This window comes from Aspergillus versicolor (genome assembly GCF_001890125.1).
Source record: "Aspergillus versicolor CBS 583.65 unplaced genomic scaffold ASPVEscaffold_17, whole genome shotgun sequence".
Classification (NCBI taxonomy): domain Eukaryota; kingdom Fungi; phylum Ascomycota; class Eurotiomycetes; order Eurotiales; family Aspergillaceae; genus Aspergillus; species Aspergillus versicolor.
The window spans coordinates 218,621-240,749 of NW_024467540.1; the positions used below are offsets into that span (position 1 = coordinate 218,621).

General features: G+C 52.4%; 10 protein-coding genes across 10 annotated transcripts in view; 6 read left to right on the forward strand and 4 right to left on the reverse strand.

Moving 5' to 3' along the window:
- The first annotated feature begins 254 nt into the window (after window positions 1-254).
- Window positions 255-2,884, forward strand: ASPVEDRAFT_47981 (asparagine synthetase B family protein). Its single transcript, XM_040813911.1, has 6 exons — window positions 255-666; window positions 714-1,171; window positions 1,224-1,307; window positions 1,351-1,612; window positions 1,659-1,850; window positions 1,902-2,884. Exons 1-6 carry the CDS (start codon window positions 516-518, stop codon window positions 2,771-2,773), a joined length of 2,019 nt encoding a protein of 672 aa, XP_040674594.1. The 5' UTR covers window positions 255-515; the 3' UTR covers window positions 2,774-2,884.
- Window positions 2,885-3,175: 291 nt separating this feature from the next.
- On the forward strand, window positions 3,176-4,037 carry ASPVEDRAFT_34961 (uncharacterized protein; the record flags this gene model as incomplete). The annotated part of the gene is made up of 5 exons (XM_040810907.1): window positions 3,176-3,479; window positions 3,529-3,588; window positions 3,633-3,710; window positions 3,755-3,832; window positions 3,877-4,037. The coding sequence occupies 5 exons, from the start codon at window positions 3,176-3,178 to the stop codon at window positions 4,035-4,037; spliced, it is 681 nt and encodes a 226-aa protein (XP_040674595.1).
- A 513-nt stretch (window positions 4,038-4,550) lies between these two features.
- Window positions 4,551-6,686, forward strand: ASPVEDRAFT_47985 (serine hydrolase domain-containing protein). Its single transcript, XM_040813912.1, has 4 exons — window positions 4,551-5,221; window positions 5,266-5,379; window positions 5,424-5,685; window positions 5,732-6,686. The coding sequence occupies exons 1-4, from the start codon at window positions 4,669-4,671 to the stop codon at window positions 6,510-6,512; spliced, it is 1,710 nt and encodes a 569-aa protein (XP_040674596.1). The 5' UTR covers window positions 4,551-4,668; the 3' UTR covers window positions 6,513-6,686.
- Window positions 6,687-6,744: 58 nt separating this feature from the next.
- ASPVEDRAFT_156431 (uncharacterized protein) lies at window positions 6,745-10,099 on the reverse strand (the record flags this gene model as incomplete). The annotated part of the gene is made up of 6 exons (XM_040808522.1): window positions 6,745-7,211; window positions 7,253-7,818; window positions 7,871-8,119; window positions 8,182-8,908; window positions 8,967-9,600; window positions 9,659-10,099. 6 exons carry the CDS (start codon window positions 10,097-10,099, stop codon window positions 6,745-6,747), a joined length of 3,084 nt encoding a protein of 1,027 aa, XP_040674597.1.
- Window positions 10,100-10,382: 283 nt separating this feature from the next.
- ASPVEDRAFT_47986 (uncharacterized protein) lies at window positions 10,383-13,963 on the reverse strand. The gene has a single exon (XM_040813913.1). The coding sequence runs from the start codon at window positions 13,791-13,793 to the stop codon at window positions 10,542-10,544; it is 3,252 nt and encodes a 1,083-aa protein (XP_040674598.1). The 5' UTR covers window positions 13,794-13,963; the 3' UTR covers window positions 10,383-10,541.
- Window positions 13,964-14,206: 243 nt separating this feature from the next.
- Window positions 14,207-17,190, forward strand: ASPVEDRAFT_204692 (uncharacterized protein). Its single transcript, XM_040809426.1, has one exon. It carries the CDS (start codon window positions 14,255-14,257, stop codon window positions 16,979-16,981), a length of 2,727 nt encoding a protein of 908 aa, XP_040674599.1. The 5' UTR covers window positions 14,207-14,254; the 3' UTR covers window positions 16,982-17,190.
- Window positions 17,191-17,259: 69 nt separating this feature from the next.
- ASPVEDRAFT_90046 (uncharacterized protein) lies at window positions 17,260-17,633 on the reverse strand (the record flags this gene model as incomplete). The annotated part of the gene is made up of 2 exons (XM_040818718.1): window positions 17,260-17,414; window positions 17,492-17,633. 2 exons carry the CDS (start codon window positions 17,631-17,633, stop codon window positions 17,260-17,262), a joined length of 297 nt encoding a protein of 98 aa, XP_040674600.1.
- Window positions 17,634-18,074: 441 nt separating this feature from the next.
- Window positions 18,075-19,340, reverse strand: ASPVEDRAFT_47988 (uncharacterized protein). Its single transcript, XM_040813915.1, has 2 exons — window positions 18,989-19,340; window positions 18,075-18,934 (listed from the first exon to the last, which is right to left on the reverse strand). The coding sequence occupies exons 1-2, from the start codon at window positions 19,244-19,246 to the stop codon at window positions 18,254-18,256; spliced, it is 939 nt and encodes a 312-aa protein (XP_040674601.1). The 5' UTR covers window positions 19,247-19,340; the 3' UTR covers window positions 18,075-18,253.
- A 635-nt stretch (window positions 19,341-19,975) lies between these two features.
- ASPVEDRAFT_180517 (uncharacterized protein) lies at window positions 19,976-21,375 on the forward strand. The gene is made up of 4 exons (XM_040808860.1): window positions 19,976-20,183; window positions 20,228-20,371; window positions 20,417-20,484; window positions 20,532-21,375. Exons 1-4 carry the CDS (start codon window positions 20,007-20,009, stop codon window positions 21,271-21,273), a joined length of 1,131 nt encoding a protein of 376 aa, XP_040674602.1. The 5' UTR covers window positions 19,976-20,006; the 3' UTR covers window positions 21,274-21,375.
- Window positions 21,376-21,753: 378 nt separating this feature from the next.
- Window positions 21,754-22,129, forward strand: part of ASPVEDRAFT_34970 (uncharacterized protein) — a gene marked incomplete at both ends in the record, with an annotated part of 1,168 nt that continues 792 nt past the window's right edge. The window contains one exon of the mRNA XM_040810908.1: window positions 21,754-22,124. Coding sequence (XP_040674603.1) covers window positions 21,754-22,124 — 371 coding nt within the window. The remainder of the gene's footprint in view (window positions 22,125-22,129) is intronic.

Consider the following 22,129-nt stretch of genomic DNA (forward strand, 5'->3'; position numbering starts at 1 on the left):
GAAACCTCTATCTTTCGTTTGTCAGGAAATGCACTCATTCACTGATTAAGGTGAACCAACTGTCTTATTGACACAGTAACCAGGTTGAGCTTTGAAGGCAATTAAGGCACCAGCTTTGGACCACGTACCATACCTCCCCTCACCTGGGAGCTTCTCTGGCATCCCCACGTAAGATCAGCTCCCCCATTCCGCTTTTTAGGCGGGGCTGAGATCACCTTCAGCTTTTCACCTTGTGATCGTCAAACTGTGTCACCGTCAGCTTTTGTCCAGCGAATCATCACTCCCAAGCACATGCACGGACAACACTGCAAGCGTCTGACAGAGCCAAGCTCGCGATTCCAAGCCTCTTCAGCCGATTTAGTGGACGACCAAAGTTTAATGGGTTCCGTTCTTGCAGGTCGCGTATTCGCTCAGAACGGCAATACGCAGCGCCGCCGTGACTCACAGGAACACATAAAAGCAACCCAGCCAGCACAAACTTTACTCTCAAAACATGAGCCAATATAAAAGTTAAAATGTGCGGAATTACAGCGTTCCTGACTCTCGGTCAACGCCCGGCTACTGACAGGGCACGCACCGAAGACGAAATCGACAAAAGCCTCGACATCGTCAAACACCGCGGACCAGACGCATCGGGGAAATGGATTAGCGATAGTGACCGCGTCGGTACGTTTACTCCAGGAATACTCATGATTCAAATACTAACAGACCAGGCCTCGGGCACGTCCGGCTGTCGATCGTGGACCTGCGCCCAGAAGCAAACCAGCCCTTCCACGACCCCGAGGATGACGTATACGCAATCGTGAATGGCGAACTGTACGACCACGAGCGATACCGGGAGGAGCTGCGCGGGGAATACAATTTCCGCAGCCACAGCGACTGTGAGATTGTGCTTGCGCTGTATAAACACTACGGGTTGGCGTTTTTGAGTCACCTGCGTGGGGAATTCGCGATTGTGCTCTGGGATGCGAAGCGGGAGGTGTTTCTCGCGACGAGGGATCGGTATGGTGTGAAGAGTCTTTATTATACGGTTGTTGAGGGGAGGTTGCTTGTTGCGACGGAGATGAAGCAGTTTCTTGCGTATGGGTGGCAGCCGGAGTGGGATGTTAGAGCGCTGGTTGAGGTTGGGTGGACGTTTGATGATAGGACTGTGTTTCGGGGGGTGAACAAGGTATCCTTCTTTCAAGCTTGCTGAGAGACTTAATTTATTAAACTATCTCCAGATCCAACCCGGTCAGTATATAATGAGCCGGAACTATGGCGATATCAAGAGAGAGAAGTACTGGGACTTGCAATACCCAGACAAGGTGAGAAGGCAATCCACACCGTGACAAATATTAACAGGTACAGACTGCAAAAGAAACCCGAACGGAAGAAGAGATGATCGAAGGAGTCCGCCAGCGCCTTCTTGATGCAGTCCGAGTGCGCCTTCGCGCAGACGTCCCAGTCGGAATCTATCTCAGCGGTGGAATTGACTCGTCAGCAATCGCCGGGATGGTCGTTGACCTAGTCAAAGAGGGAGCGAAACTCGGAGACAGCTCGAGCCAAGATCTCTCGCGAATCCAGTGCTTCACAGTGCAGTGGGATAAAGACAGCGGTGCTGATGAATCTGGTTTGTCCAACACGCCTACAGGATGAATGTAGTGCTAACAGGCTAGATATCGCCCAGCGCACGGCGGAATTCCTCGGGGTGAAATTCAATCCCGTCCACGTCACGGAGGACATGATTGCCAAGCGGTTCGAAGATACCATCTGGTACAGCGAGGCCTTTACAGCCGATACCAACGGGATGGGTAAGCTCGCGATGGCCGAAGTTGCACACGAAGCTGGGTTCAAAGTCGTTATCACCGGTGTGTCTTACCCCTGAAGATATAGAAGCCAGCTAGTAACCTGAAATGTAGGCGAAGGATCCGACGAACACTTCGCGGGCTACACCTTCCTCCAGCCCGACGCCATGCTCGAACCAGATCAATCACGGCTCAGCCATGGCTACACCCCCGAGAAGCACGCCATCGCCGCCAAAGAAGAAACCGAGCCCAAATTCTACGGTATAAAGATCGTGCTCCCACCAATCCTCCCCTCCACAGAGCGCACACTCAACAACACCAAAGTCTCCAGCGTCACCAGCCGCACCACGGGCCTGCGCTACGCAGACTGGGCAGCAGACAAAGACAAGCTCAAACGAAGCGACGCCCCTACAGTATTTGTCGAATCACTCGACGGAGAGACCCGCCAGAACATGATACATAAATGGCACCCACTGCACACATCCGAGTACACCTGGACGAAGACCGGGTTTACCAATATCCTCCTCCGGTATCTCGGCGATAACATCGACATGGCATACCAGGTTGAATCGCGGCCTGCGTTCCTCGACCATAACCTCACAGAATACGTAAACGGACTCCCGCCATCACTGAAGTTGAAATACGATTACGACACGGGAAAGTTCACGGAGAAGTATATCCTGCGCGAGGCCGTGAAGCCGTTTGTTACGGAAGAGATCTACACGCGCACGAAGAAGCCGTATATGGGGCCGTTGAAGTTCCCGAATAACGGCCCGCTGCATAGGAAGTTGGCGGAGTTGGTGACGAGGGAGAATGTTGAGGCGCTGGGGTTTGTGGATTGGGAGCAGACGAGCGTGTTTGTTCCCAAAGCGTTTGAGGAAGGGGATCAATTGGCGTTTAGGGCTTCACTTGCGATTGCGCAGTTTGTGGTTATTTCCAAGAGATTTGGTGTCAAGCCTGCGTCCCCTAGTGACTGGTTGAGTTAGGTTGATATTAGACTTGGGTAACTGAATAGGGGGTATTGAGCCCTACAATTACTGGAATAATCATCCGATACACGCTACTTAAGCAATAAATGTTATTTCATTGCTCTCTCCACTGGATGTGCCGGAGTTCTCCCTAATCCAGCAAGCTTCTACATGAAACGCCCGGGGCCTCAGACAAGCACAGGAAAAACTCCACCACCAGTTCCGCCACTGCCCTACTCAATCAGCCCAGTGTCAAGCTCCGACAGACCCACTGACCAGGTCCAGCCGTTTCATTTTGTGTCAACGTCCGACATTGGCAGCTTCTGCAGCGTCCCGCCGGGCAAGGTATAAATCGGCCGGGCCCTCTAACTTGAATGGCTGCATTTCCAGGACCAAACTCTCATCACAAAAACAGCAACCATGCATTCTCTATCCCCGGTAGCAATTGCACTTTTCGCGATCCTCAAGGCCGCCGCCGCCCAGGACAATATCGGATTCGGACCTGCCTTCTCCCTTGGACCGACCAACTCGTGGATCCGCGAGGCAAACACCACCCTCGTCCTGCCCGAGACGCCCGGTCTCAAGGACCGTCTTGCCCTATGGCCTGGTATGGGAACCAGCGGCGGCGATCTCATTCAGGTGCTGGCTGTGTCATTTGCGGACCCTAATGCGAACTGCGGTGCCAGTGAGGGACAGTGGTGTACTTGGGCTAGTACCTTGCAGGGTATGCAAAATATTTATCATTCGGCGGTTCAGGAGGCTAATGGATATAGGCACGCAACTCGGGGGCGACCAGGTTCCTGCGAACGCTGGTGATGAGCTTACCGTGAGCTGTAAGTTCTTCCCATTGCGTAGTGGCTATATACTGACAGTGTAGATGTCTACAACGAGAGTACCGACGAGTATGACCAGTCTGTCTCGATCAACGGCGAGGTCGTGTCTACCCTGTCAACAAGTACGTTATCCGATCGATGTGAGAGCGTAACTAATAATGTATAGGCTCCGGCCAGGCTGAAGGCTGGGGCACTGCGGTGGAGTGTCAAGACGACGCCTGCCAGATCACCGTCGCTGCGCACAGTAAGTCTGATACCAAGTACTACGGCAAATACTAAGTGAAATAGAATACACGTCGACCACGATCCTCCTCGACTCCGAGGACAGCTCCTTCATTGACACACTTGTTCTCAATGAGGCGACGTCCAGCGGTCTGACGACGTCGGACAATGGCAAGACCTGGACGGTGGATACCATCAACATCAACGAGCACACCTTTGATCTGTAAGATGGCTATTGGTGGGGATGATGCAGTGTATATTAGTCTTTGCCTATCTGAGTATTGGTAGCGAATGGCATCAGCGAATTGCAGCGTGCAGGCAGCGCTAAGACTGAGATCCTGTTGCATTGCTGGAGGCTTGTAGAAAGTCCGTGCGTCCAGGAATGTTTTCTTTGATAAACAGAACTCCTGTTCATTCACTACTATCCCTCGGAAATTAGTCTCATTGAAGTTCCACCGTCAGTACTAGGTAGTCTCAGCAGCTTCGCGTATTCGGTCATTGCAAGACCCGAAGGCATAATGGCAAAGTTCTGTAGACTGCGATCGCAGCGCCCGATGAACAGTCTGTGGCTGAGAACAAAGAAAAGTCGCTGGATTCTGTTGGCTGCTAAATGTCCGGTCTGAACCGTGCAGTGATCAGCCCAGTCCCTTCCTGATCTCGCTCAGCCAAGTGAATTAGACACATTTCCTTCATTTCACAGGTCACTCAGCGATGTAACCAGCCGTGGGCGCGAGGCAGGAGCGTATTTAGGAATGGGAAGGGGCGATGGAATGTGCCCATCACTTCCTCGCGATCGTTCCCACTTTTTGACACTGACAGTCACACATCGACATTTCTAGATTGTATTTCTAAGTCAACATGTGGAAGATCACTGCACTATCATTGCTCGCTGCCTGCGTTGCTGGACAGTCATGTCCTCTCGCAGGGCCAGCCTTCCCGGCTCCACGGAGAGTGATAGGCAGCGTCGCCATGGACCACGCGGTTGGCAACTTCACCAGCTCGTTGCAGCGGATCCTCCACGCGACAGACGATCCACAGGTGACTGCGATCGATCCAGACGCGACGTCATTCGCGGTGCAGGTTTTCAGCACCCACGACGAGCGTCCCATTCTCGAACACTACCACACAGCCACCTCTGCGCGAAACAACACGGTCGGCGTGAATACGGTGGACGAGAACACTGTCTTTCGAATTGGAAGCACTTCCAAGTTGTGGACGGTTCTGCTACTTCTTATTGAAACCGGCGATTCGTCCTTCCACGACCCGATCTTCAAGTACATTCCGGAGCTGCGCGATGTCGTCAGACTCGGGAAGGCCAACAATTCCTACATTGACAGCGTCGATCATGTTCAATGGGAGGATGTTACGGTGGGAGAGATTGTCAGCCAAATGGCCGGTCTCGAGAGGGCCTGTAAGTATCTTGCTCGCCGTGTTGAACACGACTAACGGCTGTAGTTGGCCTGAGTGACCTGGCTCGGACGCCCTCTGTGGTTGAGCAGCTTGGATTCCCCCATCTTCGACGCTCTGAAGTACCTACATGTGGCCTTGGACCAGCCTGTACTCGAGCTGGTAAGTGCGATACTTCTCCAAGCTGGCCGTTCTAACGATTGTAGAATTCTTCGCCGGCCTGCTCAAGAGACACCCGGTCCTTCCGACGTCGTCAGGCCCTGCGTACTCGAATGATGCCTTCCAGCTGCTTGCGTATGCAATTGAATCAATGTTCAACATCCCGTATCAGGATCTCCTGGAGAAACGGTTAATACAGCGGCTTAACCTAACCCACTCTTCCTATGGAAAGCCTGCCGATAACCTGGGCATCATCCCAGGTCCTATGAATATGACACACTGGGATACGGATCTGGGCGACCTAACACCGTAAGTGCTCCCGCAGCTCACACTGGATTCCTGTCTAACCAGATAGGACTGGCGGGCTATACTCATCTACAAAAGACATGACCACCCTGGGCCGTGCGATTTTGAACAGCGACCTTCTGTCCCCTGCGCAAACCAGACGCTGGTTGAAGCCGCACTCTCAAACTGCTGACCCCAGCTTTTTGGTTGGTGCACCGTGGGAAATATACGTTGTCGACGACCCTCGTCCGATCGACTTATATACCAAATCTGGAGACCTCGGCAGCTATTCGGCTATGATGGGCGTTTCTCCGGATCACAATGTTGGTTTCGTCATCCTCGTTGCGGGTGAGAAGACAACTCAAACTGTGTACGCCTTGGCCGATCTTTTTGCAAAGGAGATCATTCCAGGTCTCGAAGATGCCGCCAAAGAAGATGCAAGGGACCGATTTGCTGGGACATATAGCCTAGGCGGCTCTACTCTGACACTTACAACTGATGACGGCCCTGGGCTGAAGATCAAGAGGTGGCAGAACAAGGGAAAGGATATGCTAGAGTCACTGGCAACCCTACAGCCAACTGAAATCGAGGGACAGCTGGATGTCAGATTGTATCCCACCGGACTGGAGAGCCCAGGCAGGATCTCGTTCCGGAGCGTTGTGTCAGGATCAGCCCCAACCGGGCCAGTCAATGGACCGTTCACGCGTGCCTGCAAGTCATGGCTGTCTGTAGATGGCCAGGTGTACGGATCGGTCGGCCTTGATGAGTTTGTATTTGATGTCCTAGACAACGGTGGTGCTGTTCGTGTTTCCCCACGCAGTTTGCGAGTATCATTAGCGAGGGTGAGGTAGAGTTTATTGATAGCCTTATACATTAATAACGATTAATACTGATTGAAGTTTGACCGTCGTAGTACTCATAATCAAATATGCAGACATGGGCTTTAGGAAATCCCGTTAATTGGGAAGTGGACACGGCGAAAAGGTATATCCGTGGGGGTTTCTATATACAAGGAGGATAATATCGTACAGCCGACTCGAGACGGCCAAGGATCGAGATGCGTATATCAGGGGATTAGGCAAACTAATCGAGCTCCGTAAATTCCCTTTTCTGCGGAACAGTACTCGCCGGTGAACTAGAACCACGGGGCCCCGAATTCGACTGCCGATTTGGCTGTATCTCATTCAGAGCATTAGACGCGCTGCTGGCTAGAGTACTAGTCACCTGTCCTGGAGCCGGTGAAGGTAGAGGTTCACACAACAACACCAGGCCATCGTATACATCTTCACCAATGGCGTTAAGCAATGGAGAGAGGAGCTCCATGCTGTGCAAACGCCCTCGCACCTCGGCGGCCCTGGTCCTCCAGTTATGCTGATGCGGCGTATACCACTCGACCGTTTTTCTGACGTACAGGGTGTGCGGGCTTCCGGTGCGGATTGTATCCGTGACGAAGGTCCTAGGCAACTTACCCTGGAGGTGCTTTCGCCTCTGTGCGCCCATGGGGAAGTCTTGTTCGAAGGCGTGAGAGTCTTCGACGAAGTGGCGGAGGGCTGTGCAGTCGGCACAGCAGTTTGAGAGACCGGGGACGGACTGGCTCCAGGTTTCGGGGGTGGGGGTGGTGGGCCGACGTAGCTTTGTATGTAGTTTTTGAGAATTCGGACGATGAACTTTGCTTCTTTGCTGTCTGTTTGTGCGGGAGATTCGATTACTTCATCATTCGTGTCTTCGCTGTCTGTTGATGCAGGAGAGGCACTTGCTAGATCCCCAGGTCGGAGATAGCAGGATAAGGATTCGATAAGTGGTTGTAGGAAGAATAAGAAGATGCCGTGGCGGTGGTGGAATTCCGTGATGCTGCGCTCGAGGATAGAAAGGACAGGAGTGATATCGAGATTCAAAATGTTCATTTGCTCGATCAGGTTTACAACGCTTTTGGGCTTGATTAGTTCTGATGGGCTAATCGTAGAGTGGCGTAGCCCATCCGGTGGGCCATTGAGTATCGAGAAATGCTGTAGTAGCGTTGGAAGAAGACTGCGGTATACGGAGGTTATGAAATCAAGATCGTGGCCATCGCGTTCGGGAGTTAGACGAAAGAGCATTGTAAGGAAAGAGACAACAAAACCGTTATAGTGGCCATTCACACGCACAAAGGGAACTGCACTTAGAGGTCGTCAGCACGGCTGCAATGGGGAACTGAGCAGGTGTATTATACTTCTCCTCCACAAAGGACTTGGTCAGTAATCCCACGCCAAATGCAAGTTCTTGTCCGTCGATCTCGCGCAACTCTGGCGTTAGCCCAGTCCGCGTCAAGAGCATATTAAAAGTACGTGAAAACCATGCGTGGATTTCGTCGGGAGTATGTTGTTCGCCTGCACTATTGTCCCACGCGCGACGAATTCCTGCAAGCGTGGACATGCCATCCAATCTACTACGCGTCTGGACCTTCCACAGGTTTTCAAGGCTGCAGAGTAAGAATTAGACTTGGGCAAATCCCCATCTCAACTGCTCTGATAATCAACTTACACAGGCTGCATCTGCTGCACGCCATGGGTGTATATCGCTTTCCCAATATCCCCGGCCAGCCTCTCGGAGCGGTGTCCCAACACATCCAGGCATTTGACAACGACGTCGAATTTTCCAATTTCAAGCGCAATAGGCGCAACATCAAGAAGGGCATCTCTTGTGAGACGCCGGTGTTGTGAAGTCATAATATCTTGTGAAGCCATAATCTCACATAGTTCACTAACTTGACTGCGGAGCTTTTGCTTCTCGGGGCAAGCCTGGTATTCACGGTAGATGTCTTTTAGCACTTCCCTCGGGTTACACAGGTTCCCAGCCTTGGCTGTACTCAGGAGTAGAGGGGCGTAAAAGGGCTTCGGGACCACCAAAGCAACGGTGTGTACATAGTGCCGATGGATAGCTGGACCCCGTGATCCATTTTCTGCAATGGGCTCTACACCATCTTGCAAGTCGTACGCGGGGAGCGACGGGTTACCTTCCGCCCCCCGAAAAACAGTATTCCCATCCAAGTCCTTAGCGAGATGAATATAAAAGTCCGGCACAGTTGGATGGGAAAGATTGGGATAATCAACTGTCCGCGAGAAGCTGTCATCACCCTCTTGTTTGGATCCGGGTATCAGGAACCGCAGAAAGGCGAGAAGTATGAGGCAACCCTCGGCGTTGCAGATCCTGCGCAGTTTGGCCATCCTCACTTTGTCTTCTGGTCGTAGGGTGTTTAATGTGAAATGCACTTGAAGAATCCGGTGGACTCAGTCTGTAGATGACAGCCGGCGGAGGGGTTTGCGTACAGTCCTTCACGCTGGAGAACCATGTTGACGGCGGCAGACCCTGACCATGAAGAAAGTCTGTTTGGCGTTCAGCGCACATCGTCCATCTGGTGACTGCTTCTGCAAGTGAATCTGTGCGTAAATTACCATGCAGCAGGGCCTTTTTTGACGGCCCATGCAACAGTCTATAGAGAAGAACAACTCGGTATCCCGACGTCAGTCGAGTGCCTCGTATGCGACCTAACGCAGAGAATATCGTGTATGAAAATTGAAAGTCAGACTCGAGGGATGTTGCAATCGTCTCTACTTGGCCGCTGTGCGAGACCATGAGGTCACCTCCCTCATGCCTAGAGGGAAGACATATCGCCAGTGTTCCAAAATGCTCCTGAGATTCCAGTTCGTTGCACGGCCGGGTTTCGGGCATGAAGAAGGATCCTTCCTTGAAGGCAATTAACTTTTCAGGTCTGGCTAGGACATCGTCCGGTTGGGAGATCCCAAGCTTGGTGAGTCCTTCCTTTGCAAATAAGGAAACCTGTCTGCGCCATCCTGGGTTCTCGCTGAAAAACTGCCATTGCCCAAGCTCATAACTTTCCGTCATTTGCCCATCCGATAAAGCATTCTCGATTGCAGGCGCGCAATATGGCCTCTGCGGCGTCTGGGCTCACTGGGAGACCAATTGAACCGATTCCATGAATATATAGTCCTGGATTTACAGCTGCCTCGACATACTGACTCGCACAGAACGGTCCTGTCGCTTCCACATTGTCCAGAAGATGTCTGAATCCAACCTTGAATGCATCTCGCGACAGGAAAAGCGGACCCGCAGCTGCTGAGTCCCAGGGTTCCACTCTGTCGCTTGTTGGCTCACTACTGTCAGTCTCGTTGCTTGTCTGGTGCTCGTCATGCTCGGGGATGTTCCACAGTGCCGCCCCTGGACGCTCTTGCTTGACGGGTCCGTCCTGAACGCGCTGCTGTGTCGCGGAGTCTGGCTTGATAGCGACTGTTTCCCGCTTCTCGGGGGGCGACGCGCCAGTAGCAGTAGGGCCAATGCTCCCTGGACGTTCTTCCTTGACAGGTTCTTCTGTATTCGCTTCTGACTTGATATCCAGTGGTTCCTGCTTCGCACGGCGCCGAGCAGTTGTAGAAGGAGGCATGCTTCCGGTGTGAAATGTCGCGACACCACAACTTCCTCTTGCTTGCCGCGACGCGGGAGGCCAGTATTATTTCCTTTTCGGGACGCGATGCCCATCACGCGTCGGTGATCACGTGGGCCGGATCGGTTGTTGAGCCATCCGGTGCATAAGTACAAATATTAATATTAAGGAGTAAATAGGTAGTCTTAAGTATTATGGTATTTCAGATAGCTGAGGTGGTGATCAGGGTTTCCAACGAGTCCTAAAACGCTTGTACCATACAGTCAACATATGCAACGATGCTGCAATATATTATATATAAATTGGTTACACTTTTCTGGGCAAGACTTGATATACATTTTTTTTTAAATCTAGTAGATAAATTTCGCTGTTCTAACAATTCAACGTAACAGAAAAACAAAAACATCAACCTTGCAAGGTATTTTCACTTCTCTCAAATCATTCAATGAACCATCATATCGTCATCATCGTCATCATCATCATCATCGAACTCATCACGCTCATCATCTGGATAATCTCCCAACTCACCACGCTCAAAGATCCCACCATGATCCATCGCCATATGGTCATAAATCATGTCCTCAGGAACCTTCTCCCCGCAGAAGTAGCACCAGCAAGTACCGCACCCCTCAACAGGACAAGTGATATGGCCACACCCTGCAATCTTCTGAGTCATTGTCCCACACTCTGGACAGGGTTTTATCTTCTTGATTTGAGCAATATCGCGTTCAGTATTTGTATCAACTCGAGCTAGCCGCGCCTGCTCCTGGCACTCCTCGCACGTCCAATCCTGTAAAGTCGGCGGTGTTCCGCTGGCACAGTCGCGCTCCACGAACTGCTTCGCCGACGAACAGTCCACGCACCATGCATAAACCCAGCTTCCGTGGTTCTGGATAGCCATATTCAGGTCCTTGACCGTATGAACACCTTTGCCATATTTAGCCAGGGTCTGCGGGGCGGGGAACCGTCGACAGAATGGACAAGCCAGGGTAGCAGGGTTTATGATTGATCCCGGAGTATTGGTGCCGTACCATGAACCTGAGCAGGTTGTGCAGATTCGCTGTAAACATCCTCGGCGGCCGCAGGCGGGATTCAAGGCACTGGGCCAGAAGGAGTCGAAGCACAGAGAACAATCGATCCTTGCAGACTTGCGGCGGTCGACAAAGACTTTCAGGGTGGAAATCAGCTCGTTTGTGTTGCGGACTTGCTTTCCACGCTGGGTGAAAGACCGATCTTGCGCAGGGAAGAGTGATATTCGGCGCATGAACCCGTCTGCTCCCATTGTTGATACGATGTAGAACGGGGAGCGGTTGGTGAACGGGGACTCGCCGGGTTTATCCGAATCCTCTGCTAGCCATGACGTGCCGTTCTCGACGTTAAGAGCTTTAGCTGATGTTTCGATGTCTTCAGTCGTCTGTCGTCCGGACTCGCACGCGGTACAGACAAACTGCGATACATCGAACGAAGAGGGACGATATTCCTCTGGCCAGATTATGCGGTTGGTACATTTGCTGCACTCGACCACCGGTGCAGTCACTGAAACGCCCGTACCTTTCAACCGGCAATAGTGACACTTCGGGCGACATCTCAGACCCGCAACGTCGTATACGACATACTGCCCTCTGCATGAGGGCACTGTGCACTCCACCCAAGACATCTTTGAATCTGGATTGTCTGCATGTGATACTCCAGCACCAGTGCTGTTTGGCCTCCCAGACAACGCCCCAATACAAACACCACACTGGTTATCGGGGCCCATGAGTGTCACGGACCTAGGATACTGGCACAGCCGACATGTCACTACCGGCCCCATGGGAACGACATCTTTGTTCGGCGTCCAGGGGATTCGAGCTGTCAGAGGAGTATCGAGGTTATACTCGAGCATCTTGAAGGCGATCAAGCGCTCGAAAAGCAGTCGATCAGACTCGTTGAGAAGACTGGTCTCTCCTGCAGTTTCACCTCTCTGGGTCTTCTGGTGTGCGGAATTTGCGTCAAGCAAAAGACCCATGCAGCTGGTAGCAAATGTCTCAGGGACTTCGATGTTGTTCCATTTGTCCTTGTAGCTCAGCACCTCGCGTTCTGCAATTTCGGCGAGAAACGGGATACCCAGGCGGATTACGAGTGCTGCGAGCAGTGCTGCTGCTCTCGGTGCTAACTGAGTGCCAGGGGTTATGGTGTGAAGCATGATCGTCCAGAACTGGCTACCATACCGCTCGGAGGCTAGTACAAGGGGAATACGTCTGGCCTGGCTGGTATCTGACTTGACAATGTGCTTCGGCATGCTTTTAGCATCCTTCACATACGAGAGTTGGGTTAATATACGGCCGAGACGGCGCAGGATGCGAGGATCGCAGGATCTGGAAATTTCCAGGAGCTCTTTTCTCGTGAGGTTGCCAACGGGTGCATCTGTATCATCTTTATCTGGAGACCTGTTGAAATTCACTGTCGGGTCCAGGAAGACGCAAGGGAATTGGTCGTCTTCAGGCACGCTGTCAATGGTCGCCTGGATCTCTGCAATGAAATTGTACGACTCCTCCAGCCACTCCTGCATCAAGTCCTTTTTCTTTGCGTCCGTGATTTCCCCAACTGCCTTGCTAAATTTATCAAGAAGAACTTCGCGCTGTTCGTATGTCCTGTCCTTGCAAACAGCCCTCCACAATGCGCCGAACACGGGGTTAATGGCAATAGCAACGACATCCTCCTTGATGATGCGCATCAAGTGCTGTGAGGCCATGTCCCGATAAGCCTTGTCGACAGCCCATCGACCCGCTGGGTTCTGAGCCGGGACGGACTTCTTGGGCAGACGCTGCTTGATGACATCCGTTGTCAGACGCATTTTGGCGATGTTATGTAGCACCTTGGTCTTCTGGTTGTAAGGAACAGGGAAGAACCGACGAGTGTTCAGATCTTCCTCGTTTTCGAGAGCGTGTATCCCCTCCGTGGAAACGTAGTAGGTCCAGTCGCCAATCGCATCAGAGTCAGAGTTGTTCACGCCGCCGCTGTCCTTGTCGACGCCCATCCATGCCAAAAGGAGCTCTACAGACGCCTTGGAGATCGTGTCTGGCTGGGAATCAACCAAGTGGGTACAGGCCCCGCCTGTTATTTCACACAGGTAGTTGTAGTAAGTGGCATCATCGCGATCCATACGCGGCGCTAGAAGGGCAAAGACCTGTGCATTGTTGTGGCCATCACGAAGAGCATTCGCAGCGGAGACCCAGTCGAGGAACGAGGGCCCAAACCCGCCGTACATGGACGACAGGGACAGCTGATTAATCTCCGCCTGGGCGTTGCTCTTCCGGTGGAGAGCTGCAGCGGCGGTATGAGGCGGCGCATCAGCGTAAAGAAGAATTAATGTCTTTGCGTCCGGTCGCATGGTTGAATAGGCCTGGGCTAGGGCTGTCTTCGCTGCCTCGGGGTAGTCCCCACCACCCGTTGCGCGCAGCCTCCTCGCAAACGCTACGATATCCGGCTGCTTTTCAGGGTCCGCACCAGGCTCAAGGTCCAGCCATTCTGAGAATTCCAGTAGAGTGGCGATGTTGGAGTAATCGCGGTATGCCAGGACTCCGATGCGCGAAAAGCACCCAGTCAGGGCTGATATAGATATGATTTGGGACAGAGAGGTATTTAGAGCTGCGAGGTAGTTTGCCATGGACGCCGTCGCGTCGACGATTAGTAGAAGATCGTGCTTCTCCATGGTTGATGTTAGAGCTGCTACTCTTCAGAATACGAAGAGAGGGCGGCCGCGATTTATATGCCTTCATCCCGCTGCCAACTGAGTCATTGTCGCAAGCCTCTTTGTGAATTCACATTGTGAGTTTGTCGATTCCCAACTGCAGCCATACTAGCAATTATCCTGGATGACCCTTCTATGTACAGGTGAGTCATCAGTGCCTGTGGGCGCATCAATCCAATATCGTGTTTGACTCAGTATCTGCGGCTCTGAGATGAATGGCCAATCAGCCTGCAGGCCGGAGTCTCCAATAGGCAAGGCGATTGCTGCCTTGGACAACTCACCTCACAGTGGCTGATGTTGGGGCCAGGCCCACAATGAGGCTGAGTCGCCGGGCATAAAAGAAGCAGCTCGCATCTGTCACTCCAGATTCATTCAACGTCTGCACAAATCCCATTCACCCATGATCCGGCCTCGCAGCTGCCATGGAGAACAAAGTGACCCTGGATGAGCTCCCCGCAGAGCTCATCCTGGACATCGGCCACCAACTGTCCATGGGCGATCTCAACTCACTCGTGCGGACGGCGAAGCGCTTTGACATCGTGCTGTCGACTCGCCTCTACCGTCTAGGCGCTGAATTTGCCGGAAAAATAATACCGCTGATATGGGCCGTGAAGAACAACCGGATTTCGGTCGTCCGGCGGCTACTCGACCAAGGCGCAGACCCAGCCTCACAAGAAGCGGCAACCACAACGGCCTTACACTGGGCTGTCAAGCAGTTGCGCCTGCGCGTACTCCGGATGCTCCTCCGGCCGGGCGTAGAGACTTTCGTGATGGACCGGAAGGATTCAACGCCTCTTCAACTCGCGGCCATACACCCGCGATTGGGAGCCCTCGAGATTATGCTGGACGTCGCGCCTGCAGCATATCCAGATGCGAATGAAGACTGGGCCACGGCACTGGAAATGGCGGTGCTCAAGGGGCGTTTGCGCCATGCTCGCCTACTCCTCGAGACAGCTGCGAAGAATATCGAGCGCCCGGCGCAGAAAGCCTTGGAGGGCACGATGCTCACCGCGGCCCGTACAGGAAATCGTGCGATGATCGAACTACTGGTCAAATTTGGTTGGGATAACTGGGGCGCAGTTGAGGCCACCGACAGCACGCCTCTATATGCCGCTGTGGAGAAGAACGATGAAGATATTGTTAAGATGTTGATTCAATATGGGTCAAACGTCAATGCTGTCGAAGGCAACGGCGAAACAGCATTGCACATAGCGACCAGGAGATATTACTTCAACATCATGAAGGTCCTGCTTGAAGCTGGTGCGGATGTTAGTATTGTTGATGAGAGTCAGAACACCGCGCTGCATCTCTCCAGCTGTGGGCGTGAGAGCAGTAAACCCGTTACTGAACTGCTGCTTGACTCAGGAGCCGATATTCATGCCAGGAACAATGTTGGGAATACAGCATTACATGTAGCAGCTGACGCTCCCACGAATGTATCAGTTGTCCGGCTGCTAATCGAACGCGGTTCCGACGTCAAGGCCGCGAACAATAATGGAAAGACACCCCTCTTCATGGCTGCTCGTAGAGGCTCTCTTCCCATTGTCAACCTTTTGCTCTCTTGCGGCGCCCATGTTAACATTGAACGGGGTGGAGACTTGTGTCCCCTAACTGCGGCCGCTGATTCAAACCATGCGCATCTACTTCAGCCTTTAGTCGATGCTGGATTCGAGCTCAACCCGGTGGGCCTGTCACCGATGATGGTGGCAGCCGACAGTGGCCATGCGGAAGCCATGCGAGAACTCATCCGACTCGGCGCTGACATCAATCATACTATTGACGAAACAGTCCCTCGTTCACCGATTGACCGGGCAATCCGCTCTCACAATCTGGAAGCCGTCCGGGTCTTGCTGGAAGCAGGCGCACCCATCTGCAAGCCGGGATACCCCGGAGAGTCAATCTTGCACTCGGCTGTACACGCCGGCGCGACGGTAGGCATTGTCGAGCTCTTAATCCAGCATCGTGCCGATGTCCACGCCCTCGAAGGGCTCAACCAGAATGCGCTGCATACAGCCGTACGCTTCAATCGAAGGATTCTGATCCGCCCTCTAGCTGCTGGCGGGGTCCCCATAGACGCCCCCGACGCCAACGGCAACAGACCCATCCATCTCGCCGTTGAACACAGAGGCCTGTCTTGCAGGTTCGTCGAACCCCTTATCACGGCCAGAGCCAACATCAGCGCTCGTGGCGACCAAGGTCTCACAGCGCTACATACCGCCATTAAAAAGGCCTGCTATAGATCACGCAAGTTGTTGATCGAGGCAGGGGCCGACGTCGGGGCAGAGGACATCCTAGGCCGTACACCATTACACCTCGGTGCAGCACGCGGCCACAAACCCACCTTCCAACTGCTCCTCGACGTGGCGAGACAGAAATCCGTGCCCCTAACAGCCCAATCCGCCTACGGCCTCACCGTCATCGAAGAGGCGGCTGCAGCCGGAAACACAAGTATCCTCCAGATGCTCTCAGACGAAAACCTCGACATCACGGGCTCAAATCCATCACAGCACGGCAACCACCGTGGAATGCCCCCCGTGCACATGGCCACTATCTACGGCCGTGAAGCAACAGCAAAGCACCTCATCAGCCGTGGTGCAGACCCACACGTCATAGACGTCTATGGCCGCACCGCAATGGACTGGGCAATGCTGCACCAAAGCGACAACCTGACCTCCCAGCTCCACAGACACAACTTCATCTACGCCCCGCTAACAACCGAGGCCCGGACAGCAGTGCTAAAGGAGAGCATAGTGGGCCTGGCGCGGCGTGTCCTCGACAATGTCGCGGCGGTATTCTACCAGCTGGCCAAGTGTCTGCAATTCATCGATAACATGCCCGCGGCTGCAACAGTGTGGTCGTTTGGCTTGGCGCAGGTGTCCTGCGACCAGTGCGACATGGCGCTTCCGCTGAATGGACCCAGGTTTGTGTGCAGCCAGTGTCCGGAGATGGACTTTTGTGTGGGCTGTCATGGGGATGATGGTTCTAACCTTCAGAATGCGCATTCTGCATGCCTTCGGCATGGGCTTGCAGAGGTTGATTTGGGGGGCTACATGCTTCCCGAGCAGAGGGGGGAGGCGCCAGATGAAGGCGCTTTGTATCAGGCGAGGAGGGCATTCTTGAAGGGATTGATTGAGCAATATAGCCAGTAATTACTTATGAATTTTTTTTTTCTTTGTTTTTATAGCGTGGGATATGCAGCGAGCGAATTACTTGTCACATTTATAACCAACTTCATCTTCACTGATTGAGATACCAAGCGAATCACGAATCTTATTTCTATGTCTCTTTCCTGTTTAAACCTCTACAAGATGTCCCATACTTTAGGCTTCTAGCACATCAGGCAAAGAAAGACCGGTTTACTCCAAAGTATTCCCATCCAGCTGCTAGTAGTAACCTCCCTAATAATAACGAATCAGTTTAGTTACAGTTAGTTATTTCCGCAACTCCCCCATTTTATCGCCTGCGGCTTCGTGAGGAACTTCTCATCCTGTGCATAGATAACAACACTCTCCCCATCGACGCCGACAAAGGTACAGAAGCCGCCGCCGGGCGAGGTAACGCGGTGAACGACCAAGGGGTTGTCTACCATGAATACACATTAGCATTACCACAGGAAGGGAGAATGGAGGGAGATGAAATGTAGAAAGGGGTAGATGTACCGATTTGGACTGGGGTCCTGTCAGTTGGAACCAAGAGGCTGTAAAAGTCTTCGTTGTTCTCGCCGTAGAGAGTGACCGAGACGTCGAAGGCGCTGGTCAGGGCAGCAAGGGTAGTAAGGGCAGTAATAATAGAGAACTTCATGCTGATAGATTCAAGTAGTGTTTAGTAAGAACTGGTTTGGTTAGGTATGGTCTTGAATGCCGGTGGGGATGGCGATTTAAATAACGTTGACACCAAATATTCGCATATGACCAAGATATAATTAGGCGAGCAGCCCTAAATACCTACCATACTTTTTTGAAATGCAGAACTGCAATGTTTGGCCCAGCTGAGACAAGCGCGCTATGGGACCGAATCCGGGGCTTGGAGCGTCACGAGAGGGCGTGAGACGACGTCATCCATCACTGCAGAGTGGCTATTGGGCGCTGGGTGAGACAGTTCTGGCCGGCCTGGACGGTTAATGTGAGACTGGTTGGCTCGTATACAGCATCGGTGTGACCATGGCCCAAACCGGTTGCATCGAACATAGAATGGTATACCATATTCCCATTCCTCGTGGGGAATAACCAGGCAAGGAGTTAAATCGCTTTTCAAATACTGCCCCCATTAATGTATTGCCTGAACAAGGCCTGTTAAAGGCTCCAGTAGTTTACGAGTGTTAACATATTCTCAGAGCATCCCATTGCCACCTCACTCGGGACATATTGTAAGAATAGATAGTCCAATGGAAGGGCTCCTAGCAGTCTATTTCATGCACTGAGCTACAGCAACCCTCGAATCGTAGTCTCATAGTCCTCTGGCTCCCTCTTCAATATCTCACCCAAAGTCGGCGTAACAACTGCCGTCTCGCCACGCCTGATCGCCTCCCAAGCAGTCGTCCATTCCCTCGCCAAATCAACCCCATGGTACGTATGCTTGCCTTCATGCTGTAGCTTCGCATACTCATCAACGCTGATCTGCCGAATCGTCACATCCTTCCCAGAAACCCTTCCCAGTACCTCCGCCGTCTCCTTCAGACTCACCACCCTCGGCCCCGTAAGAAGGACAATCTTATTAACATACGGAAAGTCCTCTGCAACATTCCCTCCCGTGGACGTAGCATAGTCAACAACCAACCTCGCACTGGCCTCGCCCAGCTCATCTCTCTTCACCCAAGCCACACCAGGCCCAGACCCGTCATGCGGGATGGTAATCTCGCTCTTCGGATTCTTCAAATCAAACCAAGAGGTATAAATCGGGAAAGACTCCGAGTACAGGCCTTCACGGATAGAAGTATACGTGATGGGAGCGTCAAGTTCAGACAGGAATTTCTCTGTCTGGAGATGCGCGCCCATGACATGCGCGACGGAGTGGTCACTGTAGTTCCCTGCGAATGCGAGGGAGGAGTAGAAAATGTGTTTCACGCCGGACTTCTGCGCCGCGTTGATGGCTTTTTTATGCGCCTGTATTTATTAGCACAGGCTATCATGGTAAAGTGGGGCAGGATAAGGGGGTACATTAAATCGGTGCTCGATCTCGAACGAGGCATAGGAGATGAGCATTAGCACGTCCACGCCATCGAATGCGTGGTCCAGTGTCGCGGGATCATCGTAGTCTGCGTGGCGTACCGTGGCACCAGCAGCAGCTTCCTTTGATAGAGACTCGGGCTTCCGCGCGATTAAGACGAGCTGTGATGCGGGGACGAGGTTGAGGAGGTGCTTGACGATGCTGGATCCCAGGCCGCCGGCGGCGGGGAAGACACCGATTCTTGACATTGTTTGGAGATTCTTTGGTAGATAGTTTGGTAGATGGATTGGTAGATGGATTGGATAGATCCCACAGGAGCGTGGTGTTAATTAAGGATGGCAGGGGTTGATCTGCTTAGAAATCGATCTTAAGAAGCGAAAAGAAGCTCAACAGTCCCACTGTGTCGGTGACGTCATAGTTGTGCTGTTAGGGCTCGCCTCCACGGGGTTCAAGATAACTCTGCCACTGAATATTAAATCAAAATATGGAATACTATCTGGTATTTAAACAGGCTGGACCGGGATGGAGTTGTTGTTGCTGTATCAGCTCTGCCAAAGACAAGCTTTATACTAATCTTGTACAGGACGCCTCGCCTATAGCTACCACATATTCCAGGGATTTTGCAAGCTCAAATATTTCATCAAAGGTCGAGTCAAGGGGTCTGTTTCGGTCATATGTATGATTGCATCTTGATATGTTGGGCCCGTGAGACCGACGAGCCCCAGTTTCCGCTATCGTTGACTACATGTGCAACCGAGCGGGAAAGGAAAGGTCACCATGATATAATTGTTCTATCTGACGCTTAAAATCTGACCATGGCTTGAATAATAAGATGAATTAGTATGTGCTGTGGTAACTGCTCGGCGCTTGGACATCGAATCAGCATACGCCCTAAACCGCCATGCAGACTTAGCATCGCCTGAAACCTGCTAGGGCGAGATTAGAGGTCTGGACAGTCTGACAGCTTCTCAGAGTTTGTCATCAACACCTCCATCATCCGCAGGTGGAATGGGTTTGTCCCCAGGCGAAAGACGACTCGCTCGTTTCTTATGCTATTCCCTCGCGGTTATTGTTGTCATCGCTTTCGTCCTCTGGCCGCCCGTCTCTTATGCCTCAGTGACGGCGCAGAAAGGGATACAGGGCGCCCGAGACCACCTAGATTCTATAAGAAATGAGACCCTGGGGGTAAGGGTCGCTTCTAATGCATTGGGCTTTGCTGACTTGAACAGGTCCAAAAGGTGTTCGCTATCAGTCTTCCTAGTAGATTGGATAAACGCGACAACATTGTCCTGGGTTCGTCTGTCAGCGACTTCCATGTTGAATTTATCGACGGGATGGTTCCAGATGAGATAGACCCAAAGACCTACCCCTATGTAAGCTTACATGTTGTTCTCTGGAGCTCCTGTTGATGAAATTAGAACTGGAACTATGATAATCGACCAGTTGAGTACGCAGCTCGACGATCACACGTCAATGCAATGCAAAAGTGCGTTTCATCAACCCATAACTCCTACTCAATTTGACCGTCCTTAGGATTGTGAGCGAAAGACTCGGCAGCGCCATTATTATGGAGGACGATGCGGACTGGGATGTATCCATCAAAACTCAGCTCCAAAACCTCGCCATTGCAGTCCGGGCTCTTCAGCAAGACGATCCTGTCTCGGACTCGCCATACGGCCATGATTGGGATATTCTCTGGCTAGGACATTGTGGCCTTGAATGCCACACTCAGCAACCTTCTTTCATAACGCCAAATGACTCTACTGTTCTCCCACCCCATCACTTCTTACCATACTGGCGCGACCCCCCACCGGTCCACAGGCCAGATGACTCGCGCCTAACATGCACAGTGAGCGACGGGGTTTGCTCTATCGTCTATGCCGTGAGCTTTCGCGGGGCACAACGGATTCTAGCCGCCCTATCGGTAAACCCATCCGACATCGCAGAGAAAATTGACATCGGGGCGCAGTTTGACGTCTCCCTGGGCCGTATGTGTGGGAATAGGTTCTTGACGTGTTTTGGAGCATACCCCTCTCTTACTGGTGGTTACAAGGCGGCTGGGCCGGCAGCAAAAGGGTCTGATATCAATGGCCCTGCTGTGGACGGCGGGCCAGTCGAGGGTCCCTTTAGTAGTGGTGTCATGTATAGCACGATGCTCAATATTAACCGGCTTCTAAATGGAGAAACGATTGTTCGCTCGACTTGGGATGATGCTCTGGTGCCAGAAATTGACCCTCGTAGTATCCCTGTGCTAGGAGGGAATTTACAGGGTTGAACTAGGACAGTTGGCGAATGGTTCTATTGAATGATTTAGCTTTGATTTTATAATATCCCATTTCTGCTGATCGATACAAGTAACACTTATATCCGAGTTCTCTTTACCCCTTCGAAAAATACAGGTATACTCGAAGTCGAGAATACTTTCCCGCCTCGGCTTCAGATTGAATACCGCAATGATCATCTCTATTATTGGAAAACCCCATCATTGGTCCCTGAATACGAGCGCCCCGTCCAAAACAGACAGCCAAGGACGCCAAGCAGGGCAAGCCTCATCATGGACATCATCTCATTGGGCGGGAATGATATCCAGGCCTCTCTCCACCATGAGCTAGACCGTTGAGGATAGAAGGTTTCTTGCCTCGTGTTCCCACTAATTTGGGAAGGCCCACGCGGGAGATAAAAGCAGCGCAAACCCCCCTGTCGATTCCCCAGCCAGAAATTGCCCCGCCAGCCCTCCGGGGCTTATTCCGCGGCCATGTTTGCGTTTCACCTCATCCTGCTTTGCTTCGTGCTATTTGCAGTGTGCCGTGCAGAAAATGTCAGCCCACGCGTCGATTCCTCACTGACGGGCCTGGTTTCGGATTCATCAACAGATGCAAAAGAGCTGTGGAAACGCCGAAAGGGAGGCGGAGGGTCCGATAGCGACAGTAGCTCTGGATCTGGATCTAGCTCCGACTCCAGTGGTGACTCCGGTAGCTACGACGACGACGACGACGACGACTATACCTACGGCCAAGTCCCGGAAGACGACAACGTCTGGTATAGCTGCACGCGACCCATGAACAAAACGCGCCCTGCGGAGAATACACTAGGCTACGGGGGCTGGTATACCGTTGGAAATGGACAGTGCG

Coding starts and splice junctions, on each gene's coding strand:
- ASPVEDRAFT_47981 (XM_040813911.1), top strand. CDS start 516: ATGTGCGGAATTACAGCGTTCCTGACTCTCGGTCAACGCCCGGCTACT. Junction 1,308..1,350: donor ACTTGCAATACCCAGACAAG/GTGAGAAGGCAA, acceptor TAACAGGTACAG/ACTGCAAAAGAAACCCGAAC. Junction 1,851..1,901: donor GTTCAAAGTCGTTATCACCG/GTGTGTCTTACC, acceptor CCTGAAATGTAG/GCGAAGGATCCGACGAACAC.
- ASPVEDRAFT_47985 (XM_040813912.1), top strand. CDS start 4,669: ATGTGGAAGATCACTGCACTATCATTGCTCGCTGCCTGCGTTGCTGGA. Junction 5,380..5,423: donor ACCAGCCTGTACTCGAGCTG/GTAAGTGCGATA, acceptor TAACGATTGTAG/AATTCTTCGCCGGCCTGCTC. Junction 5,686..5,731: donor GATCTGGGCGACCTAACACC/GTAAGTGCTCCC, acceptor CTAACCAGATAG/GACTGGCGGGCTATACTCAT.
- ASPVEDRAFT_47986 (XM_040813913.1), bottom strand. CDS start 13,793: ATGGAGAAGCACGATCTTCTACTAATCGTCGACGCGACGGCGTCCATG.
- ASPVEDRAFT_204692 (XM_040809426.1), top strand. CDS start 14,255: ATGGAGAACAAAGTGACCCTGGATGAGCTCCCCGCAGAGCTCATCCTG.
- ASPVEDRAFT_47988 (XM_040813915.1), bottom strand. CDS start 19,246: ATGTCAAGAATCGGTGTCTTCCCCGCCGCCGGCGGCCTGGGATCCAGC. Junction 18,935..18,988: donor AGATCGAGCACCGATTTAAT/GTACCCCCTTAT, acceptor TAATAAATACAG/GCGCATAAAAAAGCCATCAA.
- ASPVEDRAFT_180517 (XM_040808860.1), top strand. CDS start 20,007: ATGGGTTTGTCCCCAGGCGAAAGACGACTCGCTCGTTTCTTATGCTAT. Junction 20,372..20,416: donor ACCCAAAGACCTACCCCTAT/GTAAGCTTACAT, acceptor TGATGAAATTAG/AACTGGAACTATGATAATCG. Junction 20,485..20,531: donor CACGTCAATGCAATGCAAAA/GTGCGTTTCATC, acceptor GACCGTCCTTAG/GATTGTGAGCGAAAGACTCG.